Source organism: Osmerus mordax, chromosome 15 (assembly GCF_038355195.1).
Source record: "Osmerus mordax isolate fOsmMor3 chromosome 15, fOsmMor3.pri, whole genome shotgun sequence".
NCBI lineage: Eukaryota > Metazoa > Chordata > Actinopteri > Osmeriformes > Osmeridae > Osmerus > Osmerus mordax.
The window spans coordinates 13384911-13400506 of NC_090064.1; the positions used below are offsets into that span (position 1 = coordinate 13384911).

General features: G+C 48.4%; 3 protein-coding genes across 3 annotated transcripts in view; all 3 read left to right on the forward strand.

Annotated features, from left to right (window-relative positions):
* LOC136958014 (receptor-type tyrosine-protein phosphatase mu-like) overlaps positions 1–8572 on the forward strand; it is a 38043-nt gene extending 29471 nt beyond the window's left edge. Inside the window, exons 13-23 of the mRNA XM_067252236.1 lie at positions 921–1018; positions 2572–2688; positions 3307–3461; positions 3556–3691; positions 4644–4793; positions 4874–5047; positions 5203–5334; positions 5720–5845; positions 5948–6111; positions 7279–7414; positions 7572–8572. Of these exons, the coding sequence (XP_067108337.1) occupies positions 921–1018; positions 2572–2688; positions 3307–3461; positions 3556–3691; positions 4644–4793; positions 4874–5047; positions 5203–5334; positions 5720–5845; positions 5948–6111; positions 7279–7414; positions 7572–7625 (1442 nt within the window). The 3' untranslated portion in view covers positions 7626–8572. The remainder of the gene's footprint in view (positions 1–920; positions 1019–2571; positions 2689–3306; positions 3462–3555; positions 3692–4643; positions 4794–4873; positions 5048–5202; positions 5335–5719; positions 5846–5947; positions 6112–7278; positions 7415–7571) is intronic.
* Positions 8573–9008: 436 nt separating this feature from the next.
* Positions 9009–12601, forward strand: rheb (Ras homolog, mTORC1 binding). The gene is made up of 8 exons (XM_067251871.1): positions 9009–9272; positions 9972–10043; positions 10576–10643; positions 10932–11014; positions 11115–11171; positions 11288–11335; positions 11717–11798; positions 12128–12601. The coding sequence occupies exons 1-8, from the start codon at positions 9221–9223 to the stop codon at positions 12218–12220; spliced, it is 555 nt and encodes a 184-aa protein (XP_067107972.1). The 5' UTR covers positions 9009–9220; the 3' UTR covers positions 12221–12601.
* A 984-nt stretch (positions 12602–13585) lies between these two features.
* Positions 13586–15293, forward strand: crygn2 (crystallin, gamma N2). The gene is made up of 4 exons (XM_067252107.1): positions 13586–13606; positions 14387–14635; positions 14814–14959; positions 15158–15293. Exons 1-4 carry the CDS (start codon positions 13586–13588, stop codon positions 15291–15293), a joined length of 552 nt encoding a protein of 183 aa, XP_067108208.1.
* Positions 15294–15596: the final 303 nt, after the last annotated feature.

Sequence of the window (15596 nt, forward strand, 5' to 3'; positions counted from 1 at the left end):
AAAGGGAGAAAGTGAGTGTACAGACTCTGCTATTATCACCTGAATGGCAGCAACACAGAATAGAAGAAGCACACACGTACATGCACGCAAGCGCGTTTACACTCATACAGCCTGTCTGGGCCATTAAAAACTACTGTTTGCTGGTGTTCATGTTTGTGAATGCATGAATATGGAGAGTAATGGAGGTGTATGATGTGTGTGGGCGTCTGTGTGTATATGAGTGTGTACTTGTGTGTGTGTGTGTTGCTCAAGGATGTAATTTGCTGTGGCTAGAGCTTGTGAACATTTCAGCTCTTGAGGACACACATGGATTTGCATGAGCTAATTAGCTCGTCAAAAGTCATTTTGGAATTTGCCAGTTGATTAAAAACAATGCTAATTTGAATTAATTAAATGAGTAATTTTAAATTCCTTCCAGGTCCTCTTCATTGCGTTGTGCAATCTTAAATGAGCCTTGAATTTATAAAAGTTTGGGGGTGTTAAGTGTGTGTGTGTGTGTGTGTGTGTGTGTGTGTGTTTGTATGTGTGTCAACAGTACTTAGAGAATGCCTAGTCACACATCTTGTTCGGGGTAGAGACTGAAGCTAGTGAAGGTGTTTAAACATGTCACAAAGGATGGAAACAGGAAGCTGCATATAAACCAATCAGAAGCATGCACAAATCTGAATGAACCAATCAGAGACATACAGCATGCTGAATTAACCAATTTAGAGATATGCAGGATGCTGAATCAACCAATCAGAGACATGCAGGATACTGAATTAACCAATCAGAGACATGCAGTATGCTGAATAAACCAATCAAAGACATGCCAGATGTTATATTTGTATTATAGGTTCTCTGAACATTAAAATAGTAGATGACATGTTTATGGTCAGACCTCTGTCACACCATCACATCTTCTGTCTCTCCATACTCAGGCCCGATGCAGGAGACGGTGTATGACTTCTGGAGGATGGTCTGGCAGGAAAACACGGCAACCATTGTCATGGTGACCAACCTGGTGGAGGTCGGCAGGGTAGGTACACAAAACAGGTCTGGCTGTTCCCTTAGCCTGTGAAGCAGAGGCTAACAGACACACACACACACACCCGTGTGCCATCTTCCCCAGCCCTATCAGCCATACCATCTGCTCTGCCCTCCTCCAATGATGAACTATGGGACTCCATCTCCCAGGGTGCACCTCTTCCTGCTGTCTCTGCTCCAGTCCTCTCACTACAAACAATCTGTGCCAGGGGAGGCTGGCCCTTTGTCAATGTGTGTGTGTTAGTGAGTCAATTATAGTGTGTGTGTGTGTGTGTGTGTGTGTGTGTGTGTGTTAGTGTTAGCGAATGTTCGAATTAAGTGTGTTGTGTTGGTGTGTTCCCCCTTTGCATCCCCCACCCCCTCCACTTCCTCCTCCTTCACCTCCCCCTCCTCCACTTCCTCCTCCCCCACCTCCTCCTCCTCAACTTCCTCTTCCTTCACCTTCCCCTCCTCCTCCACTTCCTCCTCCTCCAGTGTTATAGCGGAGGTATCATCACTGATCTCACTGCTAAATACAGAGATGCTATCTGATTTGCCCAGCACATTTGGTGCATGCACACACACACACACACACCCTCTAGGAGTGTGATGGTCTCTCAGGAGGAAGTATGTCATGCCCCCCAGCAGTGTCAGCATGTGGGGGAGGAGCCACAGCTCAAAGATGGAATCATCCATTAAAATGCAATTAAGTCACCAATTAGAACCCATCTAATTACCATATTGCCACGGAGACAGCAGGGGAGGAGACAAAAAGGGGGAAATGGGCATGGAGGGTGGATCGGAAAGGAGGAGAGTGAACAGGGGAGAGGAGAGGAGGATAAAAGAAAGGACTGGATAGCAGAGGAGAGAAGAAGTGAGAGAAAAGGAGGAGAAATAACTGGGAAGAAGAGAGGAGGAGAGGAATAAGTAGAGAGGAGAGGTAGAGCAAAGAAAGCAAGAACAGATGGGCAGGAAGTGAGAGAGATGGAAAGATGACCCGAGGAGTCCGGAAAGCCTGATGAGGGAGGAGAACGAAAGAGGGAGTTAAAAAAAGAGAAAATGGCATCAGAATCAATATGATTATGAGTGAACACAAAGAGCAGAGATGGCTTGTATTGATTATCAATATGAGTCAAGCTACGGAAATAATTACACAGTCAATTATAAAGACAAACGCCTCAGAGTCATGAGTCACGGACGATACAATATCTATCCAGGAAGAAATGGATGAGTGTGTATGTGTTCGTGTGTTGGTGTGTGTGTGTGTGTGTGTGTGTGTGTGTGTGTGTGTGTGTGTGTGCGCGCGCATGTGTGTGTTGGCAGTGGGAGAAGGGGCTGGATAAGCCAGGCGATTTCCCAGAATCCCTCCTCAGGGGGCACGTCCCAAGGTGCCTCTCTTCCTGATGAGCCCAGATCCCAGGTGCATCCTGGGTAATGAGGTCAGGGACAGGAAACAAACTCAAAGGACACCTCCTCTCTTGCCCCACCCCCAACCCTACTCAGAAGGCCAGTGACATCCCCTGTCCTGTGTGTCATAACCCCTGTGCTCTGCTCTGCCCCCTGTAGGTGAAGTGCTGTAAGTACTGGCCAGATGATACTGAGATCTACAGAGACATGAAGGTGACACTGATAGAGACACAGCTGCTGTCTGAGTACGTCATCAGGACCTTCGCTGTGGAGAAGGTAGGGACACGCACACACACACACTCTCCATTTGTCTTATCTTCATAGACAACCATACCACCTGTTTGTCTAGAAGTATTCCAGCTACCCTCTCTCTCTCTCTTTCTCTCTTCTTAATCCTTCTCTCTGTCTCATTCTCTCACTACTTCTCTGTATCCCCCTGGGCCCTAAAAGCTGTGAATATCACTCTACCCCATAGTGTGTGTGTGTGTGTGTGTGTGTGTGTGTATGTGTGTGTGTACCCGAGGCTCTCAGACGGGTGTCCTCCCTGCGCTCAGTGTGTGTGTGAATCACCGCTCATCCTCCTCCAGCTGTTATTCTCTTACTCCCTCCCTCCCTCCCCCTGCATCTATCCCCTAAGGACAGACCTTGTCTAAAGAACTAGATCAAAAAGCTACTTTGATCAAAAAAACAACTTAACTGATAATGAGCGAGCGAGAGAGACAGAGACGGACAGATATAGAGAGAGTAAGAAAGATGTTTGCTTTGAGTACGTAGTATTTTCTGGCCATAGCAAGCTTTGACATTCAACATTGATGGAAAGGCTGCTGTTTAATCCTGTGGTGTGTGCGTGTGTGTGTGTGTGTGTGTGTGTGTGTGTGTGTGTGTTTGTTCCAGAGAGGAGCACATGAGATCAGAGAGATTCGTCAGTTCCACTTCACAGGCTGGCCGGACCACGGCGTTCCCTACCACGCCACCGGCCTGTTGGGCTTCGTACGCAGGGTTAAGACCAAGAGCCCTGCCAACGCTGGACCCATAGTAGTACACTGCAGGTACACACACACACAGTAGAAGACTGGAATGTTCTGGGTTTTCTGTCTCTTTTCTCTGGTTTACCTCAGTTGTTATGTGTATGTGTGTTTTTAGTGCGGGGGCTGGTCGTACAGGTTGTTTCATCGTGATTGACATCATGTTGGACATGGCGGAGAGAGAGGGGGTGGTGGACATCTACAACTGTGTGAGGGAGCTGCGCTCTCGAAGGGTTAACATGGTCCAGACAGAGGTAAGCACATACACACACACGTTCTGTGTCCTTGCTCACACCACCCCCACATACGTGATATGAAATTCCTGACACACACATTCCAGGACTAACTCAGACACATTCCATCACTAACCAATGTGAAACACACATCTATTACCCCACACAACACCCAAACACACACGAATCCATAACACAACACCCAAACACACACACGCACACACAGAATCCATAACTCAACACCCAAACACACACACGCATTCCATGTTTAATGACACTGACAAAAAGGCCTACAGAAAAGACACGAACACACACACACACAATCAGACACACATATGCTAAGACAGGCACGCACACAGGAAAACACACCCTAATGCATGTGCAAACACAAACACACACTTGTTAGTTTACATTTTGTTACTGATGATTAAAAACAAACATTAGCTAATCCTCCTCTGGCCATTAGTCCCACTGAGACCAAAGATGTGGTTCTGGGTGGGTCTGGTCAGATGGTCAGGATGGCGTGATCAGAATGACGGTGGTGGTGATGATGTTGGTCCAGTCAGGATGACTGGACATCCTCCAGACAGTCCCAAGGACACCAGAGGCATCCTATCCCTCCATCCATACCTTTCCCTCCCTCCGGCCCTCACTCCCTCTACCCCTCCCTCCCCATCCCTCCAGCCCCTCAGTCCAGAGGTCTCCTGACAGTTCCAGAAGGTTTTGAAATGTCACTTCATAAATGATTTACATCACCCTGGGGGATGGGGGGGGGGGGGGGGTCAGTCCTATGGAAGGAGGAGTAGGGACCCTTCCTGGTCAGTCTTGGGATGGAGGGAAGGGCAGGGAGGAGGGTTATTTCTGAGGAGGAGGAGGAGGAAGGAGGGGGGTTATTGACGGGGGGGAGGTCGACATTAGTGTTCATACGGAGCAACATTTCAACCTGACAGAATGTTGCCGTCTCTCTCAATAGGAACAGTATGTCTTCATTCATGACGCCATCTTGGAGGCGTGTCTTTGTGGAGACACCACGATTCCAGCCAATCAGCTGAGGTCTGTGTACTACGACATGAACCGCCTGGATCCCCAGACCAACTCCAGCCAGATCAAGGAGGAGTTCAGGGTACGTGTGTGGGAGGATGTGTGTGTGTGATTGTAGGCGCGCGTGTGTGTGGGTGTGTCTGACCCTCTGCTCTCCCCCAGACCCTGAACATGGTGACCCCCACGCTGCGTGTGGAGGACTGCAGCATTGCCCTGCTCCCCAGGAACCACGAGAAGAACCGCTGCATGGACGTCCTTCCGCCAGACCGCTGCCTGCCCTTCCTCATCACCATTGACGGAGAGAGCTCCAACTACATCAACGCTGCCCTCATGGACGTAGGTGGCCACACATAAACCATACACACAATCAGACGAGGAAACTGCTTGAACGGTATTCTCAGTATCACGTTCCACAGAATAAACTGTCGCCCTTTTCTCCTTCCTCCTATTCCTCCCCCCTCCTCTCCTTTCTCCTCCTCGACCTCTCTCAGAGCTACAAGCAGCCTTCAGCGTTCATCGTTACCCAGCATCCTTTGCCCAACACAGTGAAGGACTTCTGGAGGCTGGTCCTGGACTACCACTGCACCTCCATTGTCATGCTCAACGATGTAGACCCTGCACAGGTAACACACACACACACAGGGAGAGAGCAGGGAGGGGCGACAGAGAGGGGTGAGGGAAGGGGGAGGGAGGGGGGGTAGGGGGCTGTTGCAAAAAGACTGTGAATGCTCCTGCCTGAGGCCCTGTCAAAACAACCAGACATCAAAGCTGGGCACGTGGCAGTTTCTCGCTGCTACGCACACAGAAACACACACACACACAGAAACACACACACACAGAAACACACACACACAGAAACACATGCACATACCCCTGGTGTGCAACTCCACCCTTCATTCATTATTCTGACTGTAGCCACGGAAACATCACTGTCTCTGACACCACCATCTGTCTGTCTGTCTTTCCTCATGATCTCTTACTATTTCTTTGTACTATTTCTATGTGTAGTTGTGTCCCCAGTATTGGCCAGAGAACGGGGTCCATCGCCATGGCCCCATCCAGGTGGAGTTTGTGTCAGCCGATCTGGAGGAGGACATCATTAGCAGAATATTCCGGATCTACAACGCTGCACGGGTACGAATCAATCAAACACACACACACACACACATAGACTCACGCAGACTCACACACATACACTGCCGCGAGCCTAACCCCCCCCTTCTCGCCCCTCACCAGCCCCAGGATGGGTACCGCATGGTGCAGCAGTTCCAGTTCCTGGGCTGGCCCATGTACCGAGACACGCCCGTCTCCAAGCGCTCCTTCCTCAAGCTCATCCGGCAGGTGGAGAAGTGGCAGGAGGAGTACGATGGAGGAGAGGGACGCACCGTGGTGCACTGCCTGTGAGAGCACACCTAGACACACTACACACCTAGACACACTACACACCTGGACACGCTACACACCTAGACACACTACACACCTGGACACACTACACACCTGGACACACTACACACCTGGACACACTACACACCTGGACACACTACACACCTGGACACACTACACACCTGGACACGCTACACACCTGGACACGCTACACACCTGGACACGCTACACACCTGGACACGCTACACACCTGGACACGCTACACACCTGGACACGCTACACACCTGGACACGCTACACACCTGGACACGCTACACACCTGGACACGCTACACACCTGGACACGCTACACACCTGGACACGCTACACACCTGAACACGCTACACACCTGAACACACACACCTGTAAACCTTACACACCTGAACACACACCTGGAAACACTACATCCCTGTACACACACACCTGGAAACCCTAGACACCTGAACACACACACACACCCCTGTGGACCATATAGAGTACTGAAGCCCCCACACACACACATAAAACCTGTAGAGCACACACACACGCAGCATACTCTGGTCTTCACCACAGAAACCATCCAACATGGCTTCAAAATGTCACAATGGTTTTAGTGTCACTCTCAGCCTCGCCCAATGCGATGCTCTGAAAGGTCACCAGCTCCGGGGCCCCGCCCACTTATTGTCATCAATCATAGGACCATCGCCCTAATGACAGTGGGGTGATCGCTACGGTGACAGATGACAGCAGAGCAGGCTGACACATCGGCCACTGCGGACGCTGTACGAGGGGCTATCGGTTCAGCCAAACTGCATTAGCGCAGAATGACCAGCAGAGGGCAGTGTCAGACTGATTCTCAATGGAGATCAGAAGCGGTTTAGCACCATCTACAGCCCATTTCGTAGAACTGCACACATACAGGAGTTAAAGGCAAGGTCTCCTAACTTACATTTACATTTAGTCATTTAGCAGACGCTCTTATCCAGAGCGACTTACAGTAAGTACAGGGACATTCCCCCGAGGCAAGTAGGGTGAAGTGCCTTGCCCAAGGACACAACGTCATTGGCATGACCGGGAATCGAACTGGCAACCTTCGGATTACCGATTCCCTCACCGCTCAGCCATCTGACTCCAACTTTCGGTGTTTCTCCTCCCCCCCCCCCCTCAGGAATGGTGGCGGGCGTAGCGGCTCGTTCTGTGCCATCAGCATCGTGTGTGAGATGCTGCAGCACCAGCGTTCTGTGGACGTGTTCCACGCAGTCAAAACACTGAGGAACAACAAACCCAACATGGTGGACCTACTGGTGAGGACCTCATCCTCACACACACACACACACCCTCAAAGATACACACACACACACGACTCAAAATACACATTCCAAGCACAGTCCAACACAATCGCATTTCAGCCTTTCTAACACTCCTCTCCTGTCTTGCTCTTCCACGTTCTTCTCCTCCCAGGATCAGTATAAGTTCTGTTATGAAGTGGCACTGGAGTACTTGAATTCTGGTTAGCTGGGCTGAAGACACCCCACCCCCACACGGAGGCTCTGCCCCCCCGGCTGAATGTGATTGGAGGACACCTGGATGCCCTGCTGACCTCTGCTACAGGAGTCTGTCCAACTGTATCTGAGGAGGAGGAGGAGGAGGAGGATGAAGAGGAGTGTAGAAGTCTGTTAGGAACCCTGAATTCTTTTGACTGCCCATCTGAACATGTATATTATGATGATAGCTCAGACACACACACACACACACACACACTCACTTGCCCGAATAACCCTATCTGTATCCTCTCCCTTATTCAGCAGAACTTCTAACACACACACACACACAACCGTTTGTACAGACCAATGCTGTTTCCTTCTCCCTTCTTCCCCTCCCCTATCGTCCCTCTCTCCTCTCCCCCATCTCTCTTCTCTTCTTCTCATATTTCCCTTTCCATGGGAATACAATGATATAACGTAATGTTGATAAAATGTATTATTTTTTATTTTCCATACATGTCTCAGTTTTCTCTCTTGCTGGTTTTATATGATGATGTTTTGTGGATATGAACTTTGAAACAGTTAAATATTAAATGTAGAAATGCTGAAGTAAAAGAAAATCTGGCATTAAGGAAAGATGAGAATGATGAAATGTCAGCGCCATGGCGTTCGGCTGCTATGACTACAAGCGTGTGAGACTGAGGGCAGGAGGGCCAACGCCAGAAGTCTGGTCAGGTGGCGTCCGGCGCGACTGTCTGTTCATAGTGTAAATATTATCTGCAGATTATTTATTCCTGGAGTGTTTTTGTGAAGCACATCAAGTGACAATCATGTTTTTTTTTCGGTCATGATTTTAAAAAAATCCTGTTTCACAGACTTTTGTTGCATAATGTTGGCCAGATGTATTGTAAGCCTTTTATTTAACTTGTATGGAATTAAACAAAACAAAAGTTACAAATACAGATCTATACATACCGACCTGGCTCAGACTATCATGAATCAACAACTCTAGCGCAAGGACGCAAAGTTTTGGGGAAACCAAGGGGCCGATTCAGAGCACCCGGTCCTACCATGATTGGCCCAGGCCTTTTTGACGAGCATAAATGTCCGCTGTCATTTTCGATCAAAACCCGTGGCAGTAAAGCCATTTCTTCATGAAATATACACTCTACTAAGTTGTGATCCATACTATAGACACATGATTTTACAATTGGAAGAGAAAATACGCACGAGTTGGAGTTACCACAGCTGTATAAAAAAGAATAATCACGGATGTTAACAGATTCAAGTGGCCAATAAACGTCGTGTTGTCATTATCTTTAGGCCAATGGCAGCGTGGGAATAAGGTTACGATCCGCCTATTTACGAAAGCGTGACGAATCAAAGAAGCTCATTGATGAATAATTCAGATAGTTTGCTTCGGGGAGTGACGCAGACAATGCAGAGTACTTTTTCGTTTAATTTTTGTCTTAAAAGAAATCAACCAAACAAATAATTATACAAACTGTCAACGAAAACCGTAGTTCCCAGCGTGGAACTTGAAACCTGTACTTTTCGGTCGGTCAGTGTCACGCATCGTAAAGGGCTTCCTTATGCCGATTCATGTGGTGTAGCTGCTAGGAAAAGATGCCGCAGCTGAAATCCAGAAAGATAGCCATTCTGGGATACAGATCCGTGGGTAAGTAAAAAAAACTGACATGATTTCAATAGCTATCCATCATCGCGACTCTTTCACTCGTCGGTCGCACATTAGTGCTGGTGTACACGGTTATGAGATGGGCAAGCAACAGTAGTGAGGGTAGCCAGCCAGCTAAGACGAACTGTTATCAATGAGACTATATATGTATCTTTCCTTAAACTGTCTGTCGTCGACTTGCCGGAGCTGTGATGAACTTCAGCCTGTCGTATGCTATGGAACCATGTCACCGTGGGCTAAATTTGTTCTTGAGGAGAATGGAAGGATGGGTGGGCTTCCACGTATTTTAGTTCAATTGGGACAACTTTAAATTCAATTGATACTTTTCTGTACCTAAATCACTAACTAGCTGTCTTAACTAGCTGGCTAGTGGAGGAGCTTAACAAGAGCGCTCATCCGTTAGGTGAGCAACACTAGGAGCAAGGGCTGAGCACGAGCGGTCCTGATGCTGCGGACAGGACGTCATGAGCGCACACGCGTCATGGCAGCTCCCCTCTAGACAGCGTGTCCGCGGCCTGTGAATGATAGTCTGGACAGCTCGCTCCCTCCGGTCTGAGAGACCCATTCCAGCCATGGGCTTTCCTCCCTCCCCCTAGGAGTCTGGAAGTGGGGAGAGGGGTGCAGAAAGACAGCACAGATGCTAACAGTGATATTACCCTCTCTCTCTTTCTCTCCTGTCAGGGAAGTCTTCTTTGACCATTCAGTTTGTGGAAGGACAGTTTGTAGATGCCTATGATCCCACGATTGAGAACAGTGAGTATGTACAGAACACGTATGTATGGACAGTACATGTGTCGATAGGTGCGTTTGACTTCATGCAGCGCCGGCGGCGGCGGCTGACTTGAAGCTGAGAATGCCATTGGCTGCTTCAAGTCAGCCTGGCTGCAGGCAGGTGCAGGCGACGCCGGCGCTGCATGAAGTCGAACTCACCTAATGAGATAACTGTGTCTCCTCTCTGTTGGCAGCTGAGTAGAGGGATTTGAATCAGAGCCATGTGGATGTTTGCATTCTCATCCAGTGTCCACACACACACATACACACATATCCATTAATGTTTTTAATGGTTGTGTGGGTGGACTGACTCTGAGCTCCTCAGCACAGCCAGACAGGAACTGCCAGCTCTCTCTCTCTCTCTCTCTCTCTCTCTCTCTCTCTCTCTCTCTGTCTCTCTCTCTCTCTCTCTCTCTCTCTGTCTCTCTCTCTCGCTCTGTCATTCGCCCTCTTTCTCCTGCCTTCCTGCCTATAGAATATTGAATCTGATTTCTATCACCTTTTCCCCCACCAGCGTTTACTAAGATGATCAGTGTGAACGGGCAGGACTACCATCTCCAGCTGGTCGACACAGCAGGGCAGGTACACTGTTATAGGAACTGTTACTGTTGTGGGAACTTATTCTGGGTTTTCAATATTAAGTGATCCTTGTACTGTATTGTGTGTTGTCTTGTGTGGTGTCAGGTATGCTGTTTATGTAGTATTTTATGATGGATTGAATGTGTTTTAATACCTGTCTACAAACAAATTTCCCCTAGTGGGAGCAATAAAATTGACTTGAATTGACTGTTACACCCTGCTGCCGGTCTCTCGAGGTGTATTCTTTCTCCACATGCTGGTCTCTCTAGTGATGTTGTTGTCTCTCTACAGGATGAATACTCCATATTTCCTCAGACCTACTCAATAGACATCAATGGATACATCCTAATATACTCTGTCACATCTCACAAGAGGTACAACTCTCTCACCTGCACCCCTCCTCTCCTCTTCCTTTGGTCAAACGGGTCCCAGAAGTCGAGCATGTGACTGATGGGTGTTGTGTCTGTGTTGCAGCTTTGAAGTGGTCAAGGTCATCCATGAGAAGCTACTGGATATGGTGGGAAATATACAGTAAGTATTGCACTCAGCTCCTCTTCTCCGGGACCTTCTCTATTCTTATTTCTGTTTCCAGACTAAATGTTTAGCTCTAACTGTCTCTCGCTCTCGCTCTCTCTCTCTCCATTCAGAGTTCCTATCATGCTGGTGGGAAACAAGAAAGACCTACACATGGAGAGGTATGTGACCCCGGCCTGTGACCTCGGCCTGTGACCCCGGCCCTGACCCAGCCCAGGGTCAGGACCCCCCCACCATAAAAACCCTAGTTCTCATCTTCTCTGGTGGTGGGATAAACCAATCTGCCGAGGGCTGCCAACCATGCCCTTCAAATCTGTATTTCCACAGCGGATGTCCCTCAGCTGTGTGGTTTCAGGCTGGGACAGGCGATCCCTCTGGGTTTGCCTGGAAAGGTGCCAGTGTTCCTGGACTGACACGGCCTGGGAAACAGTCCCCCAGTCCCCTCTCACATGTACACTGTTGACCTGTCTGTGTGTCAGCCTGACTCTCTACTGACCTCTCTCTCTGCTAGCCTGTCTGACCGCTAACCTGTCTGTCTGCAGGGTAATCAGCTGTGAGGAGGGGAAGGCTCTGGCGGAGTCATGGAACGCTGCCTTCATGGAGTCCTCAGCCAAGGAGAACCAGGTGATTTCCTGTTGGGTAGAAATACCTGTTTTATCCAGTCGACCCATCGAGAGAGAGAGACCCCTAGGGAGAGACCCAGAAAAAGAGAGAGCTGCTAATTGAATATTTCAGCCTTACTCTACAATTAGCTTAAACCTAGCAGTCACCACCAGGAATACATATTCTTCACACTCACATACACATACACACACACAGCACCCAAAGAGCATACCCTGATGGACATAGGGTTGATGTCAGCTGCTGGGTCATATTGTCATCAGGCCTCTTGTAAGGTTGTAGTATGACATTAATTCTTACCTGTGGCGTGTGTGTGTGCGTTTGTGTGTCAGACGGCGGTGGAGGTGTTTAAGAGGACCATCGTGGAGATGGAGAAGATGGAGGGAGGAGCCCCGCAGGGTCGGACATCCTGCTCCTTGATGTAGACCTGACCTCTGACCCTTAAGGCCTCTAACCCACTCCTGGACTCTCTACCCCCCCCCCCTTCCCCTCACCCAGACACTGGGACATCCCTGCACTTGAACTGCCTGGCTGCCTGCCATATTCCTTCTGTCAAAAATGATAAAAGAAAAAAAATAACTGTTTTTCATTTTTAAACAATGTGTAAAAAAAGAAAGAAAAAAAAAAGAATATATTTGTTGTAATTGTTTTCCATTCTCCAGTCTGTTGTTTTTTGGGGGAGGGGGGGGGGCACTACTATGGCACTACTAACGCCAGCTGTGGGCCTTACCCTGTCCCTACCCTTCACAGTAGAACCTTCCATTTTACTTTGACTGTTTTCATTAAAGGAGCTTATTGTTTCAGTACACAGTGTTGTTGTCCTTGTGACGATGGTAAGGATGAAGTCATCCAATAAGATAACACACAGCCTCTACCTGGTGTTTTAACAGCCTTAACCCTAGCCTCTAACTCAGCCTCTACTCTAGCCTATAACAGCATCTACCCTGGCCTCTAACATACTGTAGCCTCTATCCCGTTCTCTGGCACAGCTTCTATATCCTGGGTTTCGTTTTACTGCTACGTAGTATAAAGATTAAAGTATGTCCATCCCATTAAAACTGCTGTGTAAATCAATATTGTCTCTAAGTGCTGTTGCTGCGTTGCCTTCCTCCGGCTCAGTAGAAGCACTAGCAGGATCCGGCAGTTCTTCTAGGAAACTGTAAAGGGATAGAATCAGAATTGTGTTTAATCGTCAAGTAATCGGTCACAAACAAGGAATTTACTTTGGTGGGCAGGTGCATACAGTGAACATTTAAGCAGGTGGGTAGGTTACCTATCACAACATTATGTGCTACCTCCAGTTCAAATATTTCACGTCTGACTGGGATGACGGGTCATAATCACCTGCTGTCCATGAACACACACGCGTACAGATAATTTAGTCTGGCAGCTCATAGTAACTCCCAGATAGACAAAAAGTGTGAACGTGTAGTACAACTATTACACCTGGTTACTATGGTTACATCACACACACCAAGCCCCCTCCATACAGTGCAGACACCAAACCATAGTAGAAGCCCCCCCCCCCTTTAATGCCACAAAGCCCCATCCTAGCAGATTTCTTTGTTGCTGCCGTGCTCTGTCCTTTGGGGGTCAAACCACCAGCATCAGCACTGGGCTTGAACAGAATGTGCCCACCCAGCACTCGCTTTAAGCCCTCCATTGTGGGCTCTTTGTACCTCCTGCCTCGCGATAGCCCCATGCACGCGCTCGCCCGTATAAATTGAGGTGTCCAACTTTTTCGCTGTTACACTTTCTTACTTGTGGTGAGTTGGATAGCATCCAGGAAAATGTCGCAGTACTCTGGAAAGGTGAGTGGGTCTATATGAACACACACACACATAATGCAGGCCAGCGAGACAACTAGCACCACTAGATTAGCCTCACTTACCTGTGGAGAAGCAGTGAAAAATGAAAGGATGGAGGGAATGTAGTGAAAGGAGAGCTGGTGTATAGGTCAGTATTGATTTATCTGACATTTATCTGCCTGTTGGACCACTGCAACACACACTGCAGAAGAGAGAAAGATAGAGGGATGTGAGCTGAAATGACCAGAGAATGGAGGAGAGAGGAGAGAGAAGAGGGTCCCACAAATGTATGAGTGTTATGGGAGAGTTAAAGAGGGAAAGACGGATGGAACTATGGCTGAGATGGATGTTTTGCTTACAGGTTTGTCTGTTTTGTTTCATAAGGGTTAAAAGAGGATTTTTTTTAATAACATCCTTATCTTTGATTAGAGGACGGAAAATCGCATTTGAAAGAATCATACATTTAGTTTGGTCAGTTGTGAGATATTGTTGTGTCTGCTGTGCGGACAGCTAGCCTTAACTCCCGGTTGCTCCTGACCACTCACACAATACTGCCACCCAGGGGCAAGTCGACAGCACAACACGTATTTCACCTTAACCACCACACACTGGTGTGTATGGTCGGTACGCATGTTTGTGTATGGTGTCTTTAAGTGTGTGTGTGTGTGTACATTTATTCTGTTTGAACGTGAGAATTTACAAAACGTATAAACTTATACAAACCCTTCCATCGTCTCCCCCCTCTCCTCTCCTTCTCACCCTGCCTCTTACCCATCTCCTCAGATCACCTTTTACGAGGGCAAATGCTTCACTGGCAGGAAGCTGGAGGTCAGAGGGGAGTGTGACAACTTCCAGGACCGTGGCTTCATGAACAGGGTCAACTCCATCCGTGTGGAGAGTGGAGCCTTCATCTGCTACGACCACCCTGACTTCAGGGGCCAGCAGTACATCCTGGAGCATGGAGAGTACCCCGAGTTCCAGCGCTGGAACTCCCACAACGACCACATGGGCTCCTGCAAGCCTATCAGGATGGTGAGAGACATGGGGATCAGGCTGGGATGATGAGGCTGGAGAGGAAGCTGGATGCACCTCCTGAAATGACACGCACACTATCATCCTGAATTGTTTCTTTAAAAATATATATTGTTAGAAGTACCACAAGTTGTCTCCCCGTCTCCCCTCACTCGGTCTCTCTCTCCCCGCCCACCAGCATGGAGAGCACTACAGGATGGAGCTGTTCGAGGCCTGTAACTACTCTGGCCAGTGTGTAGAGATCTGTGACGACTGTCCCTTCCTCCAGAGTCGTGGTTTCTCCAAGAACTGCATCAACTCTATCAGGGTCTACGGAGACGGAGCGTGAGTCAGACACACACACACACTGAATTATACACACACACACAAGCACTGACTCATACACACAAGCACACAAACACAAGCACTGACTCATACACACATCCCCCCCAAAAACATGTACATTCACACACACATAAAGCTCCACCAGCACAAGGTCTGACAGATATGAACCATGTTAACTGTGTGTGTTCTCCTCTGCAGCTGGGTGATGTATGAGGAGCCTAACTTCCGTGGTCGTATGTACATTGTGGAGAGAGGAAACTACTGCAGCCACAACGAGTGGCAGGCCCAGAACCCCAACATCCAGTCCATCCGTAGGGTTGTCAACTACTTCTAAACTCTGACCCCGACCCCCCCTGCTCCCCCGCCACGGACTGTGACTTTTATCGCTCTGATTTAAAATAAAATGTTGAAAAAAAAACAAAAAAATACTATAATGCCTTTTTTTATTACATTACCCCGTGTTCGTTTCATGTGAGAAAGGATTATGGGAGTGGGAGTTCTTCCGCACAGTTCTGGATGAACCACAATTGAGTTTCAAGAATTCAAAACACACCTTCTGATCTTAGATCCTACCTGACCACCTCAGACTGGAAGCCCTTCAGTCTACTAGCTGAGGTGGCCGTCCCAACCACACAAC

Bases quoted from the DNA above. Each gene is read 5' to 3' on its own strand.
- crygn2 (XM_067252107.1), top strand. From the start codon at position 13,586: ATGTCGCAGTACTCTGGAAAG. The intron at 13,607-14,386 runs GTGAGTGGGTCT...CCATCTCCTCAG, and splicing joins TGTCGCAGTACTCTGGAAAG to ATCACCTTTTACGAGGGCAA. The intron at 14,636-14,813 runs GTGAGAGACATG...CCCGCCCACCAG, and splicing joins CCTGCAAGCCTATCAGGATG to CATGGAGAGCACTACAGGAT.
- rheb (XM_067251871.1), top strand. From the start codon at position 9,221: ATGCCGCAGCTGAAATCCAGAAAGATAGCCATTCTGGGATACAGATCC. The intron at 11,015-11,114 runs GTACAACTCTCT...TCTGTGTTGCAG, and splicing joins TCTGTCACATCTCACAAGAG to CTTTGAAGTGGTCAAGGTCA. The intron at 11,799-12,127 runs GTGATTTCCTGT...TTTGTGTGTCAG, and splicing joins CCTCAGCCAAGGAGAACCAG to ACGGCGGTGGAGGTGTTTAA.